The 17,556-nt window shown below is 44.9% G+C and overlaps 1 protein-coding gene across 1 annotated transcript in view; it reads right to left on the reverse strand.

Annotated features, from left to right (window-relative positions):
• LOC111956821 (FRAS1-related extracellular matrix protein 2-like) overlaps nucleotides 1–15,488 on the reverse strand; it is a 101,441-nt gene extending 85,953 nt beyond the window's left edge. Inside the window, exons 1-4 of the mRNA XM_023977475.2 lie at nucleotides 11,254–15,488; nucleotides 10,774–11,023; nucleotides 9,970–10,669; nucleotides 7,342–7,431 (exon numbers count right to left, since the gene is read on the reverse strand). Of these exons, the coding sequence (XP_023833243.1) occupies nucleotides 7,342–7,431; nucleotides 9,970–10,669; nucleotides 10,774–11,023; nucleotides 11,254–15,455 (5,242 nt within the window). The 5' untranslated portion in view covers nucleotides 15,456–15,488. The remainder of the gene's footprint in view (nucleotides 1–7,341; nucleotides 7,432–9,969; nucleotides 10,670–10,773; nucleotides 11,024–11,253) is intronic.
• Between the last annotated feature and the right edge of the window lie 2,068 nt (nucleotides 15,489–17,556).

The raw sequence follows: 17,556 nt of genomic DNA on the forward strand, positions 1-17,556 counted from the left end.
TATAGAAGTCTTATTTCCTGAGGACACATACACGCTCAATTGATGTAAGTGTGTGTATGTGTGTGTGTGTGTGTGTGTGGTGGTTTAATTATGGGATGAAAAACATCAGCGGAAATGCAGTCATCGTTCTCCTTGGCTGAGGGGAGGGGATTACACTCACACACACACACACAAACACACATACCTAGTATTCCCCCATCCCACACATACTCCCTGACCTCCTGCTGGAGTGTGAGTGCTTGTTCCCTGTAACCTGCAGCATGGCACGCAACCAGATACAGCCAAAAAAACCTGAGATTACACAGCCAGAGACAGACAGAGGGTGACAGAGACAGTTCAAATGTGTTTTCAGAGTCAGCAGTGATTAATATTGATCATACACTACCAATGACAGCTTCTCAAATGGCTTTCCTGGTCAAAAGTAGTGCACTATGTAGGGAATAGGGTGCCATTTGGGACGCAAAAAGGTCTTGGTAGACGTTGCTACAGACATCAGCTCCTGGATGGTTCTGAGAACCTGGGGAGGAACATCAAGGTGTTTACGGTAGTGACCTGATCTTATTCAGTTTCACAAGGCAGAACTAAGTAACACCTAAAACTGGCCTGCTGGGTCTGGTGTTGCAGACAGTCAAGCGATGGTAACTGGATATGAGAGAGACAGATTCCTATTTTTCTCAGGTACTCAGGATCAATGGTCTAGTCTGGAATGTACTGCTCTACACAAAAGCCCTACTCTTTTAGACAACTCAAAATCCTTAGTTACAAACTCACTGTAACACTGTATTCTCATAGCTCACCTTGAAGACTTTTAGCTACAACTGGGATAAGATTAGCATTTCTGATTGTGAGTTTTTCAGGCAGGTACTGGTTAGGAAGTGAGTGAAACATCTCCAAGACCTGTCAGCTGAGTCCTGGAGCAGCAGGTTAAGAGGTAGGGTACGCTCTGAAGAGAGGGAGAGAGAGACATTTTTTCCTGAAGATAGTGAAAATGAGTGAGAAAGAGAGACACATAGAGAGAGAGAGAGAAAGAAAGAAAGCACTGGAATGAAAACCAAAAGCCAGGGCAGGGTGTGTGTCTGGGACAGACAGGGACAAACAGGGAGCCATTTCAGTTCAGCTCAGTTCCACTAACACCCTCCTGTCTGGGAATGAGAGATGCTGCCAGGGCCTGTGTGTGCTCAGGTAAACCCGCATGAATACCCCGACTGATGAAGAGGTGAAGGAGCTCCAAAACACAACAATTAACCGGCTTAAACATGACAGGTGCTCATCCCCCTCTCCTCTCCTCCTCTCTACCCCTGTCATGTCCTGGTCTAAAAACAGTTATGACACTTTCTGTAATTAAAGCAGTTTCAAATTGCAGGGCCTCGTTTCTGTGTGTGTGTGTGTGTGTGTGTGTTTGCTCATGCATTTCCTTTAGAGGAGAGGAAAACAGCTGAGAAGTTTCTCCAAACAGAAAAAAACATGAAGCCACAAACAAATGTGTGTCACTTGGACCATCAGTGATTATTCATTCAAAACCTTGACTAGCCTGACAAGTAGCAAGACACACACATGCCTCTGTGACTGTGACCTCTCTTTTAGTGCAGGATTCATCCACTGCAAAACCAAGACTAAAGACAGGCTGTGCTTCCTATATTTCATAATACTAAAGGAAATGGTTTCTCATGAAAAGTTCAGATGATGAATGGCTAAGCTCCTATTCTTTTCTCTATGTTCCGATRATATGTCAAGCACAGCAATGAGGTGAAGGATGTGTTTGTAAACCTCTGAGGTTTGTTCTTGTCAACGGGGTTGAGAACACCAATAGATTATACACCAACAGTTTCTCTGACACACACACAGATACACACACACAAACACACACACACTCACGCAGCAGGTTATCAAGGTAATAGAGGTAAAAGAGGCAATAGGGATGATATGTTATTATCTTTATGTCAAGACCAAGGTTATTACAACCTTATAATGCATTTCAGCATGGTGATATTTACACTTACATTTTGTCAGGATGACCTGAAATATTCTGCTTTTACAAAATGTGATGCTGTTTTCAAATGAAACACAATACCTTGCTCTTGTTAAAGCTTTTAGAATTGATTTGTTTTTTCAACTAAGTTAGGTAAAACAACCACACATATTTAGGTTATCTACAGCCCCAATCCAGCAAAATCTCCTTTGCAGGTTGGGCAGTGTTCATCCCCTTTCGGAATGACATCAATCACTCAGCAAGAACGGCATCTGGCAGCAACCCAAATCTAACCAGGACAAAAGTTATTAGCAGCTTTACATGGATAAACACAGACAGACACACACAGATATAGACTACATGCGTTTTCAGAGTATGCGTTTTCACTGCTCCAGAGTCCAAAGGCGGCGAGCTTTACACCACTCCAGCCAACGCTTGGCATTGCGCATCGTGATCTTAGGCTTGTGTCCGGCTGTTCGGCCATGGAAACCCATTTCATGAACCTCCCTTCGAACAGTTCTTGTGCTGAGTTTGCTTCCAGAAGCAGTTTGGATCTCGGTATGAGTGTTGCAACCGAAGACAGACGATATTTACGCGCTATGCGCATCAGCACTCGGCGGTCCTGTTCTGTGAGCTTGTGTGGCCTACCACTTTGCGGCTGAGCCGTTGTTGCTCCTAGACATTTCCACTTCACAATAACAGCACTTACAGCTGACCGGGGCAGCTCTAGCAYGGCAGAAATTTGTACCAGCATACCTGCGCACGCATCTGACAGGAACTCCCAGAACATTCTATATCACACAACTCGTCAGTAGTCAGCTCATCTCTGCCAGCTAAAATATGTAGTCAACTCCCAGCGTAAAGTGGCGTCATTTATCAAGTTAATGCATTAATGGAACTGAAGATTTCAACTTCGACACAATGAATAGCCCTGTGGCTTCATGCCAACATTGATAAAACTAACATCAGTCTTGTAATACAGCATTATGGAAAGCTTGGAATTTCATAAACATTCTACCACAGCGGGGAGGAAGGAATCGAGGTAAAGCAAATGAGAGCATTCATGCCTTGTAATGAGTGCTGTGTGTGAGTGGGTTGCGGCAGCTGCATGCTTTATGTAGAGGTTTATGTTAGCTGTGAAAGCCGTAACACACACACACACTCACACACACAAACAAACACACACACATACAGGGGAGGCAGCCTCCAGCACTGCTCAGATCATTACTAAAACAACTCATGAAAGATAAGCAGCAAGAGAACAATTATTGACTGCATTTGACATTCACCTACTCCTTGTGAAGTGCCTGTCTGACTACCAAATGACTGATGAAACAAGCTCAGCTAATGAATGAGTCTGAAAGACAGAGAGCCGACAGAGAAACTCCTGCAGTGTTTTGAGGGAATAGAGAAGCACCTTCATGGTTTATAAGAGGATATAGAGAAAGAGAGAGAGCGAGAGAGAGAGGGAGCGAGAGCGAGAGAGGCAAAATGGGAGGGAGAGAAAGAGTGAGAGATAGTGAGGGAGGAAGAAAGAGAGGAGAGGGTAGAGAGACAGCGAGAGGGGACCGAGCGAGAGGGAAAGGTAGGGGAGATTCAGAAGAAAAAGAGAGAAGCAGATCCATGACAAATAATCCAACTGAGAGGATAATACAGGTATTGACTGAACTTGACTCCACAGCGACAGGAAGGACTCTGAATTGGCTTGAGCATCACCAGCATGATAAAAACCCATTAAATCTTCTCTATGATAAAGCCTCAAAAGTATTGCACTTTACAGGGAATGGGGTGCCATTTGGACTGCCTAGCAGGTTTTATCATAGAAAAGATTGAATGGCTCACACCAGCTAACATCCCCATTAGCTCCTCATTCAGCTACACACAGAGTAGCAGATTGCTGTAATAACCTGTGTATTACCTCACTGAACCCCCTGCTGCAATAACCTGTATATTACCTCACTGAACCCCCTGCTGTAATAACCTGTGTATTACCTCACTGAACCCCCTGCTGCAATAACCTGTGTATTACCTCACTGAACCCCCTGCTGTAATAACCTGTGTATTACCTCACTGAACCTGCCGCAATAACTTGTATTACCTCACTGAAACCGTCTGCTGTATATACGGCTGTATTACGTCTCACTGAGCCCTGCTGCTAATACCTGGGTATACTATGAACCCCCTCTGTAATACCTGTATATTACCTGACTGATCACTCCTGCGTAATACCTGTGATATTAACCTCACTGAACCTCTGCTTGTATAAATCCTTGGTTGGTTTTATTACTTCACTGAACCCCCTGCTGTAATAACCTGTATGTAGTTATACGTCACTGAACACCTCTGCTGTAATAACTGTGTATCGTCATACTGACCGCTGCTGCTAATACTGTGTATTTCCCACACCCCTCTAACTGTTATTCACTGACACCTGCCTGTAATAACTGTATTTCCTCACTTGAACCCCTGCTGTAATAACCTGTATATTACCTCACTGAACCCCCGCTGTAATAACCTGTGTATTACCTCACTGAACCCCTGCTGTAATAACCTGTATATTACTCTACTGAACACTCTGCTGTAATAACCTGTGTATTACCTCACTGAACCCCTGCTGTAATAACCTGTATATTACCTCACTGAACCCTGCTGTAATAACCTGTGTATTACCTCACTGAACTCTGCTGTAATAACCTGTATTTACCTCACTGAACATTGCTGTAATAACCTGTGTATTACCTCACTGAACCTCTGTAGATAACTGTATTACCTCATGACTCTGTATAACTGTATATTACCTCACTGAACCCTGCTGTATAATCTGTGTATTACCTCACTGAACCCTGCTGTAATAACCTGTGTATTACTCACTGAACACTCGTGTAATAACCTGTGTATTACTCACTGAACCCCCTGCTGTAATAATCTGTGATACCTCACTGAACCCCTGCTGTATAACTGTGTATACCTCACTGAAACCCCTCTGTAATAACTGTGTATTACCTCACTGAACCTCTGTAATAACCTGTATATCCTCACTGAACCTGCCTGTAATACATCTGTATTACCTCATGAACACCCTGCTGTAATAACCTGTTATATTACCTCACTGAACCTCTGCTTGTATAATGTATATTACCTCACTGAACCCCTGCTGTAATACCTGTATTTATCACTGAACACTCTGCTGTAATAACCTGTGTATTACTCACTGAACCCCTGCTTATAACTGTGTATTACCTCACTGCGAACCTGCTGTAATAACCTGTGTATTACCTCACTGAACCTGCTGTAATACTGTGGTATTCTACTGACCCTGCTGTAATAACTGTGTATTTCCTCACTGAACCCTGCTGTAATAATCGGTGTATTACCCACTGAACACCTGCTGTAATAACTGTATATTACCTCACTGAACACTCTGCTGTAATACTGTGTTTACCTCACTGCACCCTGCTGTAATACCTGTGTATTACCTCAATGAACCCCTCGTAATAACGTTTTACTCACTGAACCTCTGCTGTATAACGATTATCATGAACCTCTGCTGTAATAACTGTATATACCTCACTGAACCCTGCTGTAATAACCTGTAATTACCTCACTGAACACCCTGCTGTAATACCTGTTATTTACGCTCACGAACCACTCTGTGATATCACTCTGTGTATTACTTCTGAACCCCCTGCTGTAATAACCTGTATATTACCTCACTGAACACTCTGCTGTAATAACCTGTATATTACCTCACTAAACCCCCTGCTGTAATAACATGTGTATTACCTCACTGAACCCCCTGCTGTAATAACCTGTGTATTACCTCACTGAACACCCTGATTACTCCCAGGTCGAGGGTAAGGGTGGGTCGGGTTGGGGGGGGAGGGTGTACAGGAGGTGTTTAGAGGGTCAGAGAGGTGCCTGTGGGAAAAGAGGCCCTTGTCTGAGGACCCCTTTGTATTCCGTCAGACCGTCACGGCCGTGGAAGAGCAGAAGAAAGAACACACTGTCAGCCACTCTACTTAAACTAATCACGAAGCACCAGCCACATCCACCACCATTCACACGCCTCACACTGCAACTGCATCCTGAACAGGACCCTAATCTCCATATAGTGCACTACTTTTCACCAGGGCCCATAGGGCTTTAATCAAAAGTAGTGCCCTATGTAGGGAATAGGGTGCCATTTGGGACGTAGACACTGCCTCTCATCGCAGGCAGAGCTCAAAGTGAGAGTATTTTTCTGCTAGTGGCCCATTCCATACATGGAGAAACTGAATTGGCCAATCATGTTGGGGTGTCTGTTGGAGGCCGTGGGGAGGCTGGTGAAGTAGGATGGTGTAATGCAGACATCACAGAGCATCTCTTTGTCTAGCCGACAGACAGACATGCGGGCAGGCAGGCAAACAGACAGGCAGCCAGACCTGACAGGCAGCCAGACTGGCTGATTGACTGACTGTCTGTCCTGAATGATTGAGTGAGTGAGTGATTGGCTGGCTGGCTGGCTGACTGACTAGATGAGGGAATGACTGTTTGGAACACCATACACAAGAAGAAGAATGATCAAAATTCTACTTCCATCATCTGCCAGCTGTTTAGCTGTTAGTCTGTTTTCAGCAGCTCTTTCCAAACTTCAATACTATGATGTTTCCAAAACATGACTTACAGTATTTGCCCTGAAGACAGTCAACTAGGTTACGTACCAAATGGCACCCTATTCCATAGCTTATGGGCCCTGTTCAAAAGAAGTGCACTACATAGGGAATAGGGTGCCATTCGCATAACTAGTTGCCTCTGTGAATCAATGAATGTTACTTTTATTACATTGCTGAGAGATGTTCAACAGGGGACTTCTGAACTGGACTTGTGCTATATAATGATCCAACATTGTACGTATACAATTCCAGCCTGCTTCCACATCCCCCTTAGAGAAACCTCACAGTACTGTAGGACTACATGCTAAACGTGATAAAATCATGTCCCAACAAGCTGCTGGAGCAGCTGAAGATTCCTTCCTTCCTGTCGACACGTTTTAAACAGATTTCCATCAGTGTCCTCTCTCTGGCATCACTCAAGCAGAACTTCAAGGGGGGAGGCATCAACGTTGTTTTATATACTGCTGTTGTTGTTTAAAGGGATTACCTGCTGCTCAGTTCTATATCACTATGATGTATCTAAAGCCCCATTCACATCAATGCACTCATCCACTGCAGCTTAGATTTTCTCCTTCACTGAAAAGATTAGGCTACAGCTGGAAAAGCCTGCTTCCACAATGTTGGTTGACAAAACACCTCTCAACTATTAAATAGTTAGATGTGGTATTATTTGATGTAAACCATCAGTACCATCAGTAAAACATTTATAGAATGACTTACCATTGTCCTCAATGGAGAAATAGAAGATGTCACTCGTAGCATTGTCACCATCTCTTAGTACGTAGCAAATCTTCATGTCATCAATTTCAGCTGAAAAATAAAATCATATTGATGTAATTTACTCTTCTACTCGTCTTGAAACATATCGGCCTTACATGTATAATTCATGCCATTGCCATGCCTTGCATGTTTCCTAATAGACTCTAAGAAAATAGACTGAAAAAATGTATAATGCTGATATGGTAGGCAGGGTATAATACAATACATTATTACAACATTTGATATGCATATCTGTGATGAACAGTTGTAAGGCATTTCTCTATTATAGCTTTCTGATGTTGCTTAAAACTACATGTCATATTACTGAACTACTACAACCTATTTATACACTGTTTGACAACTTATTTGGAAGAAGCCTCACCAGTAAAAAAAGAAGAAGAACACAAAGAAGAAGAAAGTGTTATAGAGATGCAGGAGAGGAGAGCTGATTTAACTCAGGCTGTTTAGAGTCTAACTATATATTAGTCTGCTAAAAGACGAGGAGCATAAAGAAGAATTAGACTGCAGGAGCTACACCACATCACGTCTGTCTGCCGCATCCACTAACAACGCTATGCTGGAGTGGGTTAAGACTGATACTAACTAGGAGGAGGGTTGGTTCTGGAGCGGCTTCTTGATAGGCCGGGAGACTGATATCAGGGAGGAGGGAGTGAGGTGTAATGCTGCCCCTGCTATCTTCTATATTTGATGTCAAAACATTTCCCTTCAAAGCGGCCGGCTCATAAAAATGGAGAGKCAGTTTTGGGACACTGCCGCCGGCTATGCCGGATTAGCTAGCGTTATTTACTGTCTGTTTAGCAGCGATGGATCTGCCAGAAATATTTAACAGGTCTGCAGGAGAAAGCAGTGGGAAGAGAATGGGGATGAATTGGGGTCGGTAAATGAAGGAGAGAATGGGGATGAATTGGGGTCGGTAAATGAAGGAGAGAATGGGGATGAATTGGGGATCGGTAAATGAAGGAGAGAATGGGGATGATTGGGTTCGGTAAATGAAGGAGAGAATGGGGATGAATTGGGGTCGGTAAATGAAGGAGAGAATGGGATGAATTGGGGTCGGTAATGAAGGAGAGAATGGGATGAATTGGGTCGGTAAATGAAGGAGAGAATGGGATGAATTGGGGTCGGTAAATGAAGGAGAGAATGGGGATGAATTGGGTTCGGTAAATGAAGGAGAGAACGCATCCCACCCAAATGGCAGCCTTTTTGTCACTTCCTGACCTGTTTTCTCTTGTTTTTGTATGTGTTTAGTTGGTCAGGGCGTGAGTTGGGGTGGGCATTCTATGTTTTGTGTTTCTATGTTGGGTGCAATGTGTTGCCTGATATGGTTCTCAATTAGGGGGCAGGTGTTTTACGTTTCCTCTGATTGAACCATATAAGGTAGGCTGTTCACACTGTTTGTTGTTGTGGTGGTTGTCTCTCGTGTCTGTATGTCTACACACGGGACTGTTTCGTTTGTCGTCGTGTATGTAGTCTGTTCCTGTTCGTACGTCTTCGTTTTGTAAGTTCTCAAGTCCAGGTGTCTACATCGTTTATTTGTTTTGGTAGTTTGTTAAAGTGTTTTCGTGTTTCATCTTTACTTTAATAAATATCAATAGTCCACATTTACCGCTGCATACCGCTCCTCATCCGAGGAGGAGGAATTAGACGATCGTTACACTTTTTCCTATACTGTTTAGTGCACACGTTTTACCAGAGCCATAAGAAGTGCACTACATAGGGAATAAGGTGCCATTTGGATGCAGTCATATAGAGATCGATTGGGACCTTGTTCATACATTTCTTACTGACTGTTACTGTTCGCTAACCCCACCTTTTCATTTGTACTGTAGACAGGGCTGTATGTATGTAGTTGTTCTATACTGTAGCTATTTCTGTGGCTTAACAAATGTTGGCCTGTTTTTACTGTGAGTGAAGCTAACAATCTCTCTCTCTCACACACACACCCTCTCTCTCCTACCTCTCTATCCCTCTCCCCATCTCTCTTCTACTGTATCCCTCTCCCCACTCTCTCTCTCTCTCTCTCTCTCTCTCTCGCTCTCTGCCTCCCTCCCTTTCAGACAGAGTATTCATGTCCTTACTCTCAATTCTTCATGTATGTGGCCCCTTGCCTTCGTGTAACGTAAAATCTGTTGGTATTTACTCAAGAGCTCGAATACTCTGTAGAAGTTTACTAGATGATGTCTGGGATAGGAGAAACCCCTACCTTGTGAAACCCTATCTTTCTGTCTGTCTGAGGAACTTGTGGAACTCCATTCATAGACTCTCTAGAAATACAAAAGATTTCTCTATCAAGTTAAGCCTGTTTCACAACACTTGATTTCTGAACACCTCGGTGCAGTTGCGGCCAATGGCCATACTAGTTACATAGTACCATTATAAAAGGTAAGCGCTATAGTAAGTTCTTAAGCCATTATAAGAGCAACAGCGCTACAGCTCTAAGTGAAAATTACTCAACAGCTTATGAAGAATGAAAAAAAAAACACATTGGACAATAAAGTTATATTGTACTTGTAAAAGACTAAAGTATAGTAGAGTATAACTTTTTATTTAAAGTAACGGTTGTCTTACCTTGAGTGAATGTGGTGACGGTAGTGTTGCCTGTACCCAGGTTGATGAGGTATCCATGTTCTGGTCCCACGGTGATCTTAAAGGTGACAGATAGCTGAAGACTATCCCTGTCCTCGGCCTTAAGAGTCTTAGAGGTGATGAGGAACCCCAGGTGACCCGTCTCTAACACCCTCAGGGTGGGCCCCCCTTTATTCACCACGATCTGGGGCACCCCGTTATCCACCGACAGGACCGTGATCTTCATCATCTGGGGGCGCCGCGTCTCGAACACGGTGTCTGGGAACACGTAGAAGTCGGTGTGCGTCCCGTCAGTCACGGTAAAGGAGAAGGAATCCTTGGAGGACTCAGTACCGTCGTGTTTGTAGCTGATGAGGTTCTCGTTCAGGTCCTGTTTGGTGAAGGAGGAGACGGGGCGGGTGTTGTTGAAGAGGAGGCGACCGTGGACAGGGACCTGGGTGACCGTGAACTTCAGGAGGCGGTCAGCCGTGTCGCGGTCCTCTGCGGTCAGCTCGAAGGGTGTGATGAGTTTGTTCTCTCCCTCGTTAACCACCAAGCTGTGAACCGTTAGAACCGGTTTCTTGTTGTCCACATCGGTGATGGAGACACGGAACGTGCGGAACACAGGGTTGTAACCGTCGGTGACTTCGAACTCAAAGCTGTCCATCTTGACCTCATCATCGGCCGTGTGGATGTAGTACACCTTTATTATAATTTAAAAAATACAAAAACAATAAGCCATTTTAAAATGTTTACAGAAAAACAAAGTATAAAATCATGAGTATTAAAACAATTACATCGAAGTACCTTGCTCCCAGCTAGCTGGAGCTGGGTAAAGGAGGAGATGGGCATGCCAGGGCCGTCGGTACACTCCAGATGGCCTCTCTGTGGGGCTCTGGTGATGGTGAACACCAGGTGTTCGTCTGGACTGTTGAGGTCGCTGGTGCTGAGCAGGTCTGTGGTCAACGTTACTCTACCACCTTCTTTCAGAGAGACCCCCTTACTGACCACGTCAGGGAACACCATGTCGATGCCGCCCACTGTCACATAGAAGTACCTGTCAATTGACAGAAAGAATATAACAAATAAACAAAACAAACAACTGCAAGACAATCTGTTAGGAGACACCCTGACACACAAGAATCATCATTGTACTATAAGCATAGTGCTATATCCAGAATGACAGATTTCTTTCAATGAATTTTTTCCTTTTTTTCAAGTTGTTTATTCTATTGCTGTAGTGTATTGTTTTGTATTTTAGAAAACACATTTGTAAAAATTAAGTACCTGTCGATCAGAGGGTTGATGCCGTCCGTCACGTCAAACTTGATAAGGTCCCGGATTCCTTCCTGCCCGTTGTGGATAWAGACGATGAGAGCCTGGTCCACCTGGTACTGSGTGAAGTTCATCCCCACTGTGATGTTCTCTAATGTCCCGTAAGGGGTTCTCCTCTGTAACAACCCCTGGCCTGGCCCATAGCGAACAACGTACGTCAAAGTACTATCCTCAGAGTCCAGGTCGGTGGCTTTTAAAACGTTGTTATCGATCACTTTAACGTCTCCTATCTCTATCTCCAGACCGTCGTTGATGGCCATCCTGGGTGTCTCGTCATCTACAGGAATGATCATAACAATGATGGTCTTCTCCACGGTATATTTACCGTCCGTCAGGATTAAGTCAAAGCTGTCCTCCTTGGTCTCCGAGTCATCGTGTTCATACACTATACTGGAGGCTTCCCTGATCTGGTCCAGGGTGAAGTTGGTGACTGTGACGGTGCCGGTGATCAGCTGGTTGAGGATGAAGCCGTGCTTGGGTGGTTTGGTGATGATGAACGTGAGTTCATCCGAGGGGATGTCCGCGTCGGCTCCGTTCAGYATGGGCGTATCGATAACAATATTCATCCCTTCCATAACAACAAACTCCCTCATATAGATCTCCGGCTTCTCATCGTTGAACGGGATGATAACGATGGGGAAGAAATGTCTCTCGGAGAAGTTGATGCCGTCTGAGCATCTGAACATGAGCCTGTCCTCGACCGGCTCCACTCCCTTATGGATGCTTTGGACGTAGTAGATGTGGTTCTGTCTGATGTCCTTGATGGTGAATGCACTGATCGCAGTCCCAGACCTGGACTTCTCTGAGCCTGGGGCCGGGGAGATGTTCTCCACGTAGCCTGACGTGGGCTGTACGATGATGGTACAAAGCAGGTCATCATTAGGAGTGTCAATATCATCAGCACTAATGTGAAGAATCTCAATCACATTCTTCTCTCCCTCTACAACAGTGAACTGTGGGCCTACCAACACCTCTGGAGCCTGGCTGTCCATGGGGAGGATGGTGATCTGWACCCTGACCCCCGTGACCCTGTTGCCCCCTACCGTCCACTCATCAGACATGTCTGTCAGCGTCAGGTTAAAGTAGTCGTATTTAGTGGTGAGGCCGATCTCTCCGCTGGTATGGGTGTACACCACCAGTCCGTTGATGATGTCAGCCTGGGTGAAGCTCCCTGATTGAACCCCGTTCACCAGGATTTCTCCGAAAACCGGTGGGTCCTCCAGGATGAAGGTCAAACGGAGGTCGTCCGTGTCCTCGTCCCTCCCCTGGATGACGTTAGTCGTGACCTCCGTAGCTCCGTTCTCCAGGACGTCGATGTAGGAGCCAATGGTTCCGGCCGGGAGGGTGATGGTCGGGGTCTCGTCATCGATGGGCTTCACGGTAACCCTGATGGTGATGGTCACAACATGGACGCCGTCACTGACATCCAGCTGAAAGAAATCGCTGGTGGACTCGTCTCCGTTCTGGATGTAGGAGATCCTGTCATTAGCAATGTCCAACAGGTTGAACTGGTCCCKTTTGGTCAGGTCGGTGAAGGTGTACTGGACTGTGCCATGCTGAGGGGGCTGAGTGACTGTGAAGGAAATCTGGCTACTGTCTGTGTCTAAGTCCACAGTATCCAGCTCAGCTCTGGTGATTATGTGCGTTCCCCGCTCGAATATCGTGAAGCCAGTGTTGGTTATCTGAGGCGGCTTGTTGTCGACAGGCTGCAGGAATATAGAGAATGTTCCGGTGACAGTATTCCCTGACGTATCCTCCACCGTGTACTGGAACTGCAGAACGTGGGCTGTGATCCCCAGCTCCAGGTCAGGTGGTTTGTATGATATCTTATGGTGGTTGACCTGAGCCTGCGTAAACTCAGTCACTACAGTGTTTGAACTTTCTGTTAACACAATAGACCCCAGTACCACAGGGCTGTTCTCGTCTGTGTCTGTCGGGGGCTGGGTGACGGTGTACTTCAGATCTCTGTCCTCCGAGTCCAGGTCAGTGTAGCGGAGAAACTTCTTACGGAAGTAGGTGAGCTGGTACTCGTGTACGGTCATCTGGAGGGTGGTACCAGGATACAGCTCAGGGGGGATGTCATCCACTGGCAGAATCTTGATGATGAACGAGCTCTGTTCTGATTGGTTAGGGGGGTCGTTATCATCCTGGACCCGGAAAACAAACTGGTCCATAACTGTGTCAGTGCTGTGAGGCCCGGTGTGTCTGTAGAACAGTTTCCCGTCTGTGATATCCTGCTGCAACCACTCTGTAACCTCTTTCTCATACAGCTCATCCTCAGCATTAAACCTCCAGGTGGATGGGTCCGCTGGGGCCTCTGACTGCCTCAGCAGCACCTCCCCTATAGGCGAGAARGGGGCTTCTATGGTGAACCTGATAGTGGAGTCCTCAGAGTCGATGTCTGCAGCGCTCAGTGTGAGTGGCGAAATGAGCATAATCTGGTTCTTGAAGAGGATTAACCCCGTGTTAGCGTTGATAATGGGCGGCTCGTCGTCCGTGGGAACGATCGTTAGGGGGAACAGGAATTCCACCTCATGCTTCCCGTCCGTCATCCGGAAGATGATGTTGTCGCTGTACGTGTCGCTGCCGTCGTGCTGGTATATGACCATGCCCCCGACCAGATCGGCCGGGGTGAAGAACTTCCTGAGTGACCCGAGCACCGTCAGCTGGCCATGCCGCAGCCCATCGACCACCATGATCCTGACATCATCCAGGTCGTCCTCGTCACTGACCCCTAGGTTATGAGAACTGGACAGTGGTCTGGACTGACCCTCGTAGAGAAGCTGACCAGTATTCCTGGTGACTACTGGAGCAAGCGTGTTCATAGGCTTCACTACAATCATGAAGGCGAACGGGTCAGACACAGCCCCATCAGTGTCCACCACCTCAAACTCTATCTGGAAGATACGTTCTGTTTCAGAGTCCACAGACGGAGGCTTGTAGGCTATCTTTAGTTCTTTGAGGTCTCCCTGGTAGAAAGAGGTGATGGGCAGGTTCCGGTCATCTGTACTGACTATGTACCCCTCCTCGAAGGAGAGGGGGGAGGTGATGTTGAAGATAAGGTTGTCAGGGTTAGACTCAATGTCCTCGGCAGCCAGCATGTCGGGGGTGATGGCTGTCATCACAAACTGATCCACCTCCATCATCATCATGGCCACGAAGCTGGGTTTAGGAGCCGTGTTCTCCTCGCCATCCTTTATACGCACCATCATCTGGAAAAACTCCTGCTTCAGAAAATTACCCTCTTTATCTTGTAATTCCACAATCATTGGGAAATAATCTCTATTGGGTGATTTGTGTGCAGAAGTGTGCTGATAGCGGATATTCATTTTAATAAATTCATCACAATCCACCATTTCTCCAAGTTTTCCCTCATCCACAAGTTTTCCATACCTGGGTAATGCACTGCCACTGGAGAGGGATGTTATTTTACACTGATGTTCACTTCTATCATATGTGAACTCTAGAATCTTCCTGTCAATGGGGTTACTAGTGCCAAGCAGTTTGTCAACAGTCAGAGGCATGTTTCTGGTTAACACTTCCAACTGTGTGAAAATCACCTCCACTTCCATCATAAACGGGATGATTATGGTGTCGGTATGAGTGTCATATCTGAGCTGTAGCCTCACCCTATCCCGCGGGGGGCTCCTGGACCCGAAGTGAGAATACTTTACGTCATTGGGTCCAAACTCACAGGGAAACTTTTTGGGAGAGAGCTGCCCGGGCCTCTGGGAGAGCGGGTCGTTATCCAGAACCGTCATACTACATCTGTCTCCCGGCTGTACTTGGATTACCAGATCATTGATAGGATCAATGAATACTGCTCTCCCGAAAGGCACGCGTATTCCATTGTTGGCCACCAATATAGCATCCTCTGATAGTTCCGATCTCAATGCGTATGATAATCCATAACTGTCGAAAACCTGCGCGGRGGAGTCACCTGTCACAATCACCGCGATCAAAGCAGAGAGCAAAAAAACAGCGCCAGTCCCTTGGCGTTGCCACAGGGGGGAAATAATCCAAGCCATTTGGAGAGAGAAACCACAGCAAAAACACGTTGAATTGTGCACATAAAATCCAGAAAAAAAACTAAGAGCAGTGCAGCTAAATTTATGAGAGTATAAAATGAGTGTTGATAAATATCTCACACGCATCCGTGATGAGGTGTACCATGCTCTCTCTCTCCGCTGCTCTCTTCTATTCAGGTTAAACTTCATACACTTAGAGTCCCCGAGTGAGAGATACGCCCTCTTGTCTGCCGATTGGAGGATATTTAGGGTGGAATGCGTTTAATTATTTTTTATTGGCTGAGAAAGATGTCAATCAAAACCCGAAAACGATAGCGCATGGGTTGGATTTGAAGAAGCAGGTTGAATAAAGTGCGAAATTCTACCGAAAAAGAAATGGAGTGATATGTGCAGTCAGGTAACCACTTTACCTTAAATGGGCAATCTGCAGTTCAAACAATACAAAGCAGTCAGGRACCCCTGCCACTGATATGGTAAATAGCTGCGTGATGGGGCTGGAGAAATGTAACCACTCAAATTCATATACAGAACTATGGATGCAAGGACTGACCATCCATGAGATCAAAATGATAGTTTTAACCATGTTTTGAAGGCTACACAGTGTTTGTTAACAATTACATTGTTTACAAACAAAGGAGTAAAACAAGTTTATATATGAACACAATTGAACTAAGCTCATGAGGCATGTATAATTTCAATTCTTCAAGAATCAATGGGCATACATCATTCATTTTAAAGTCCACAATTGGATGTAGCAATCACAGATTGCCCCTTTAATCTCTTTCTTTTGTAATTAGTTGATAGTAGACATTAACACTAATGTCCAAAACAGATTAGGCTTAATTGGCCCTGTTCAACAGCAATGGAAACGCTGTAGGTAAATCGGTTATTATTGCCCGAAAATTTGAAACATTTTGAAAATAAGCCTATCTATAACCAGTGGTGGAAAAAGTACCCAGTTGTCATACTTGAGTAAAAGTAAAGATACCTTAATAGAAAATGACTCATGTAAAAGTGAAAGTCACAAAGTCTTTGGTTTTAAATGTACATGTAATTGCTAAAATATACTGAAAAGTATAAATCATTTACAATTACTTATATTAAGCAAACTAGATGGCATCATTTCTTTTTTCTTTTGTTTTACGGACAGCCAGGTGCACACTCCAACACTCAGACATCATTCAGAAACGAAGCATGTGTGTTTAGTGAGTCCACCAGATCAGAGGCAGTAGGGATGACCAGGGATGTTCCCTTGATAAGTGTGTGAATTGCACCATTTTCCTGTTCTGCAAGCATTCAAAATGTAACAAATACTTTTGGGTGTCAGCGAAAATATATGGACTAAAAAAGTACATTATTTTCTTTATGAATGTAGTGAAGTAAAAGTAAATGTCAAATATATAAATAGTAAAGTAAAGTACAGATACCCAAAAAACTACTTAAAGTAGTACTACACTACTGTCTATAACAGGTCTGTACAGTATATCAATTAATAGGGTATAACTACGTTACATTATAACAAATCTCCTTCAACATTTAATGAATATATTTGAACAAAACATTTTGATTTGCATCAAGTAGTTTACACACTATACCCTAAAATTGTCACGACTTCCACCGAAGGTGGCTCCTCTCCCTGTTCGGGCGGCGCTCGGCGCTCGTCGTCGCCGGTCTACTAGCTGCCACCGATCCCTTTTCCTTTTCGTTTGGTTTTGTCTGTCTTGTGGTTCACCTGTGTCTAGTTGAGGTTATTGTGGGGTATTTCATCTCGCCTTACCCTCTAGGTTTTGTGCGGAATTGTTTGTGTAACTGTCATTTGTTTGGGTTGCGTTTGGTTTGTTCTGTTGAACAGGTGTTTTTTTTCTGGACTGCGTTCCTGTTTTTTTTGTGGCTGCTGTTGTGGTCCTGTGCCTGTTCTTGATGGACTTGTAAATAAACGCCCTTCTTGCAATTCTCACTCTCCTGCGCTTGACTCCACACCCACCTCTCCTAGGGAGAACCTGACAAAAATAGAGGATTCAATTTTTTATGAAAATCAATAGAGGGTAGAGTTTAAGGCGACATGTTCAGGGTAGAGTTTAAGGCGACTTGTTCAAACTCCCTCTTGTGGTGTAATGGAATGTATCGTTTTGGGGTCGCTCTGGTCCGGGTCAGAGCAATATAGAGAATATACTGAACAAAAAAATAAATAAAACGTGTAAAGTGTTGGTCCAATGTTTCATGAAAT

Source organism: Salvelinus sp. IW2-2015, linkage group LG4p (genome assembly GCF_002910315.2).
Source record: "Salvelinus sp. IW2-2015 linkage group LG4p, ASM291031v2, whole genome shotgun sequence".
Classification (NCBI taxonomy): Eukaryota; Metazoa; Chordata; class Actinopteri; order Salmoniformes; family Salmonidae; genus Salvelinus; species Salvelinus sp. IW2-2015.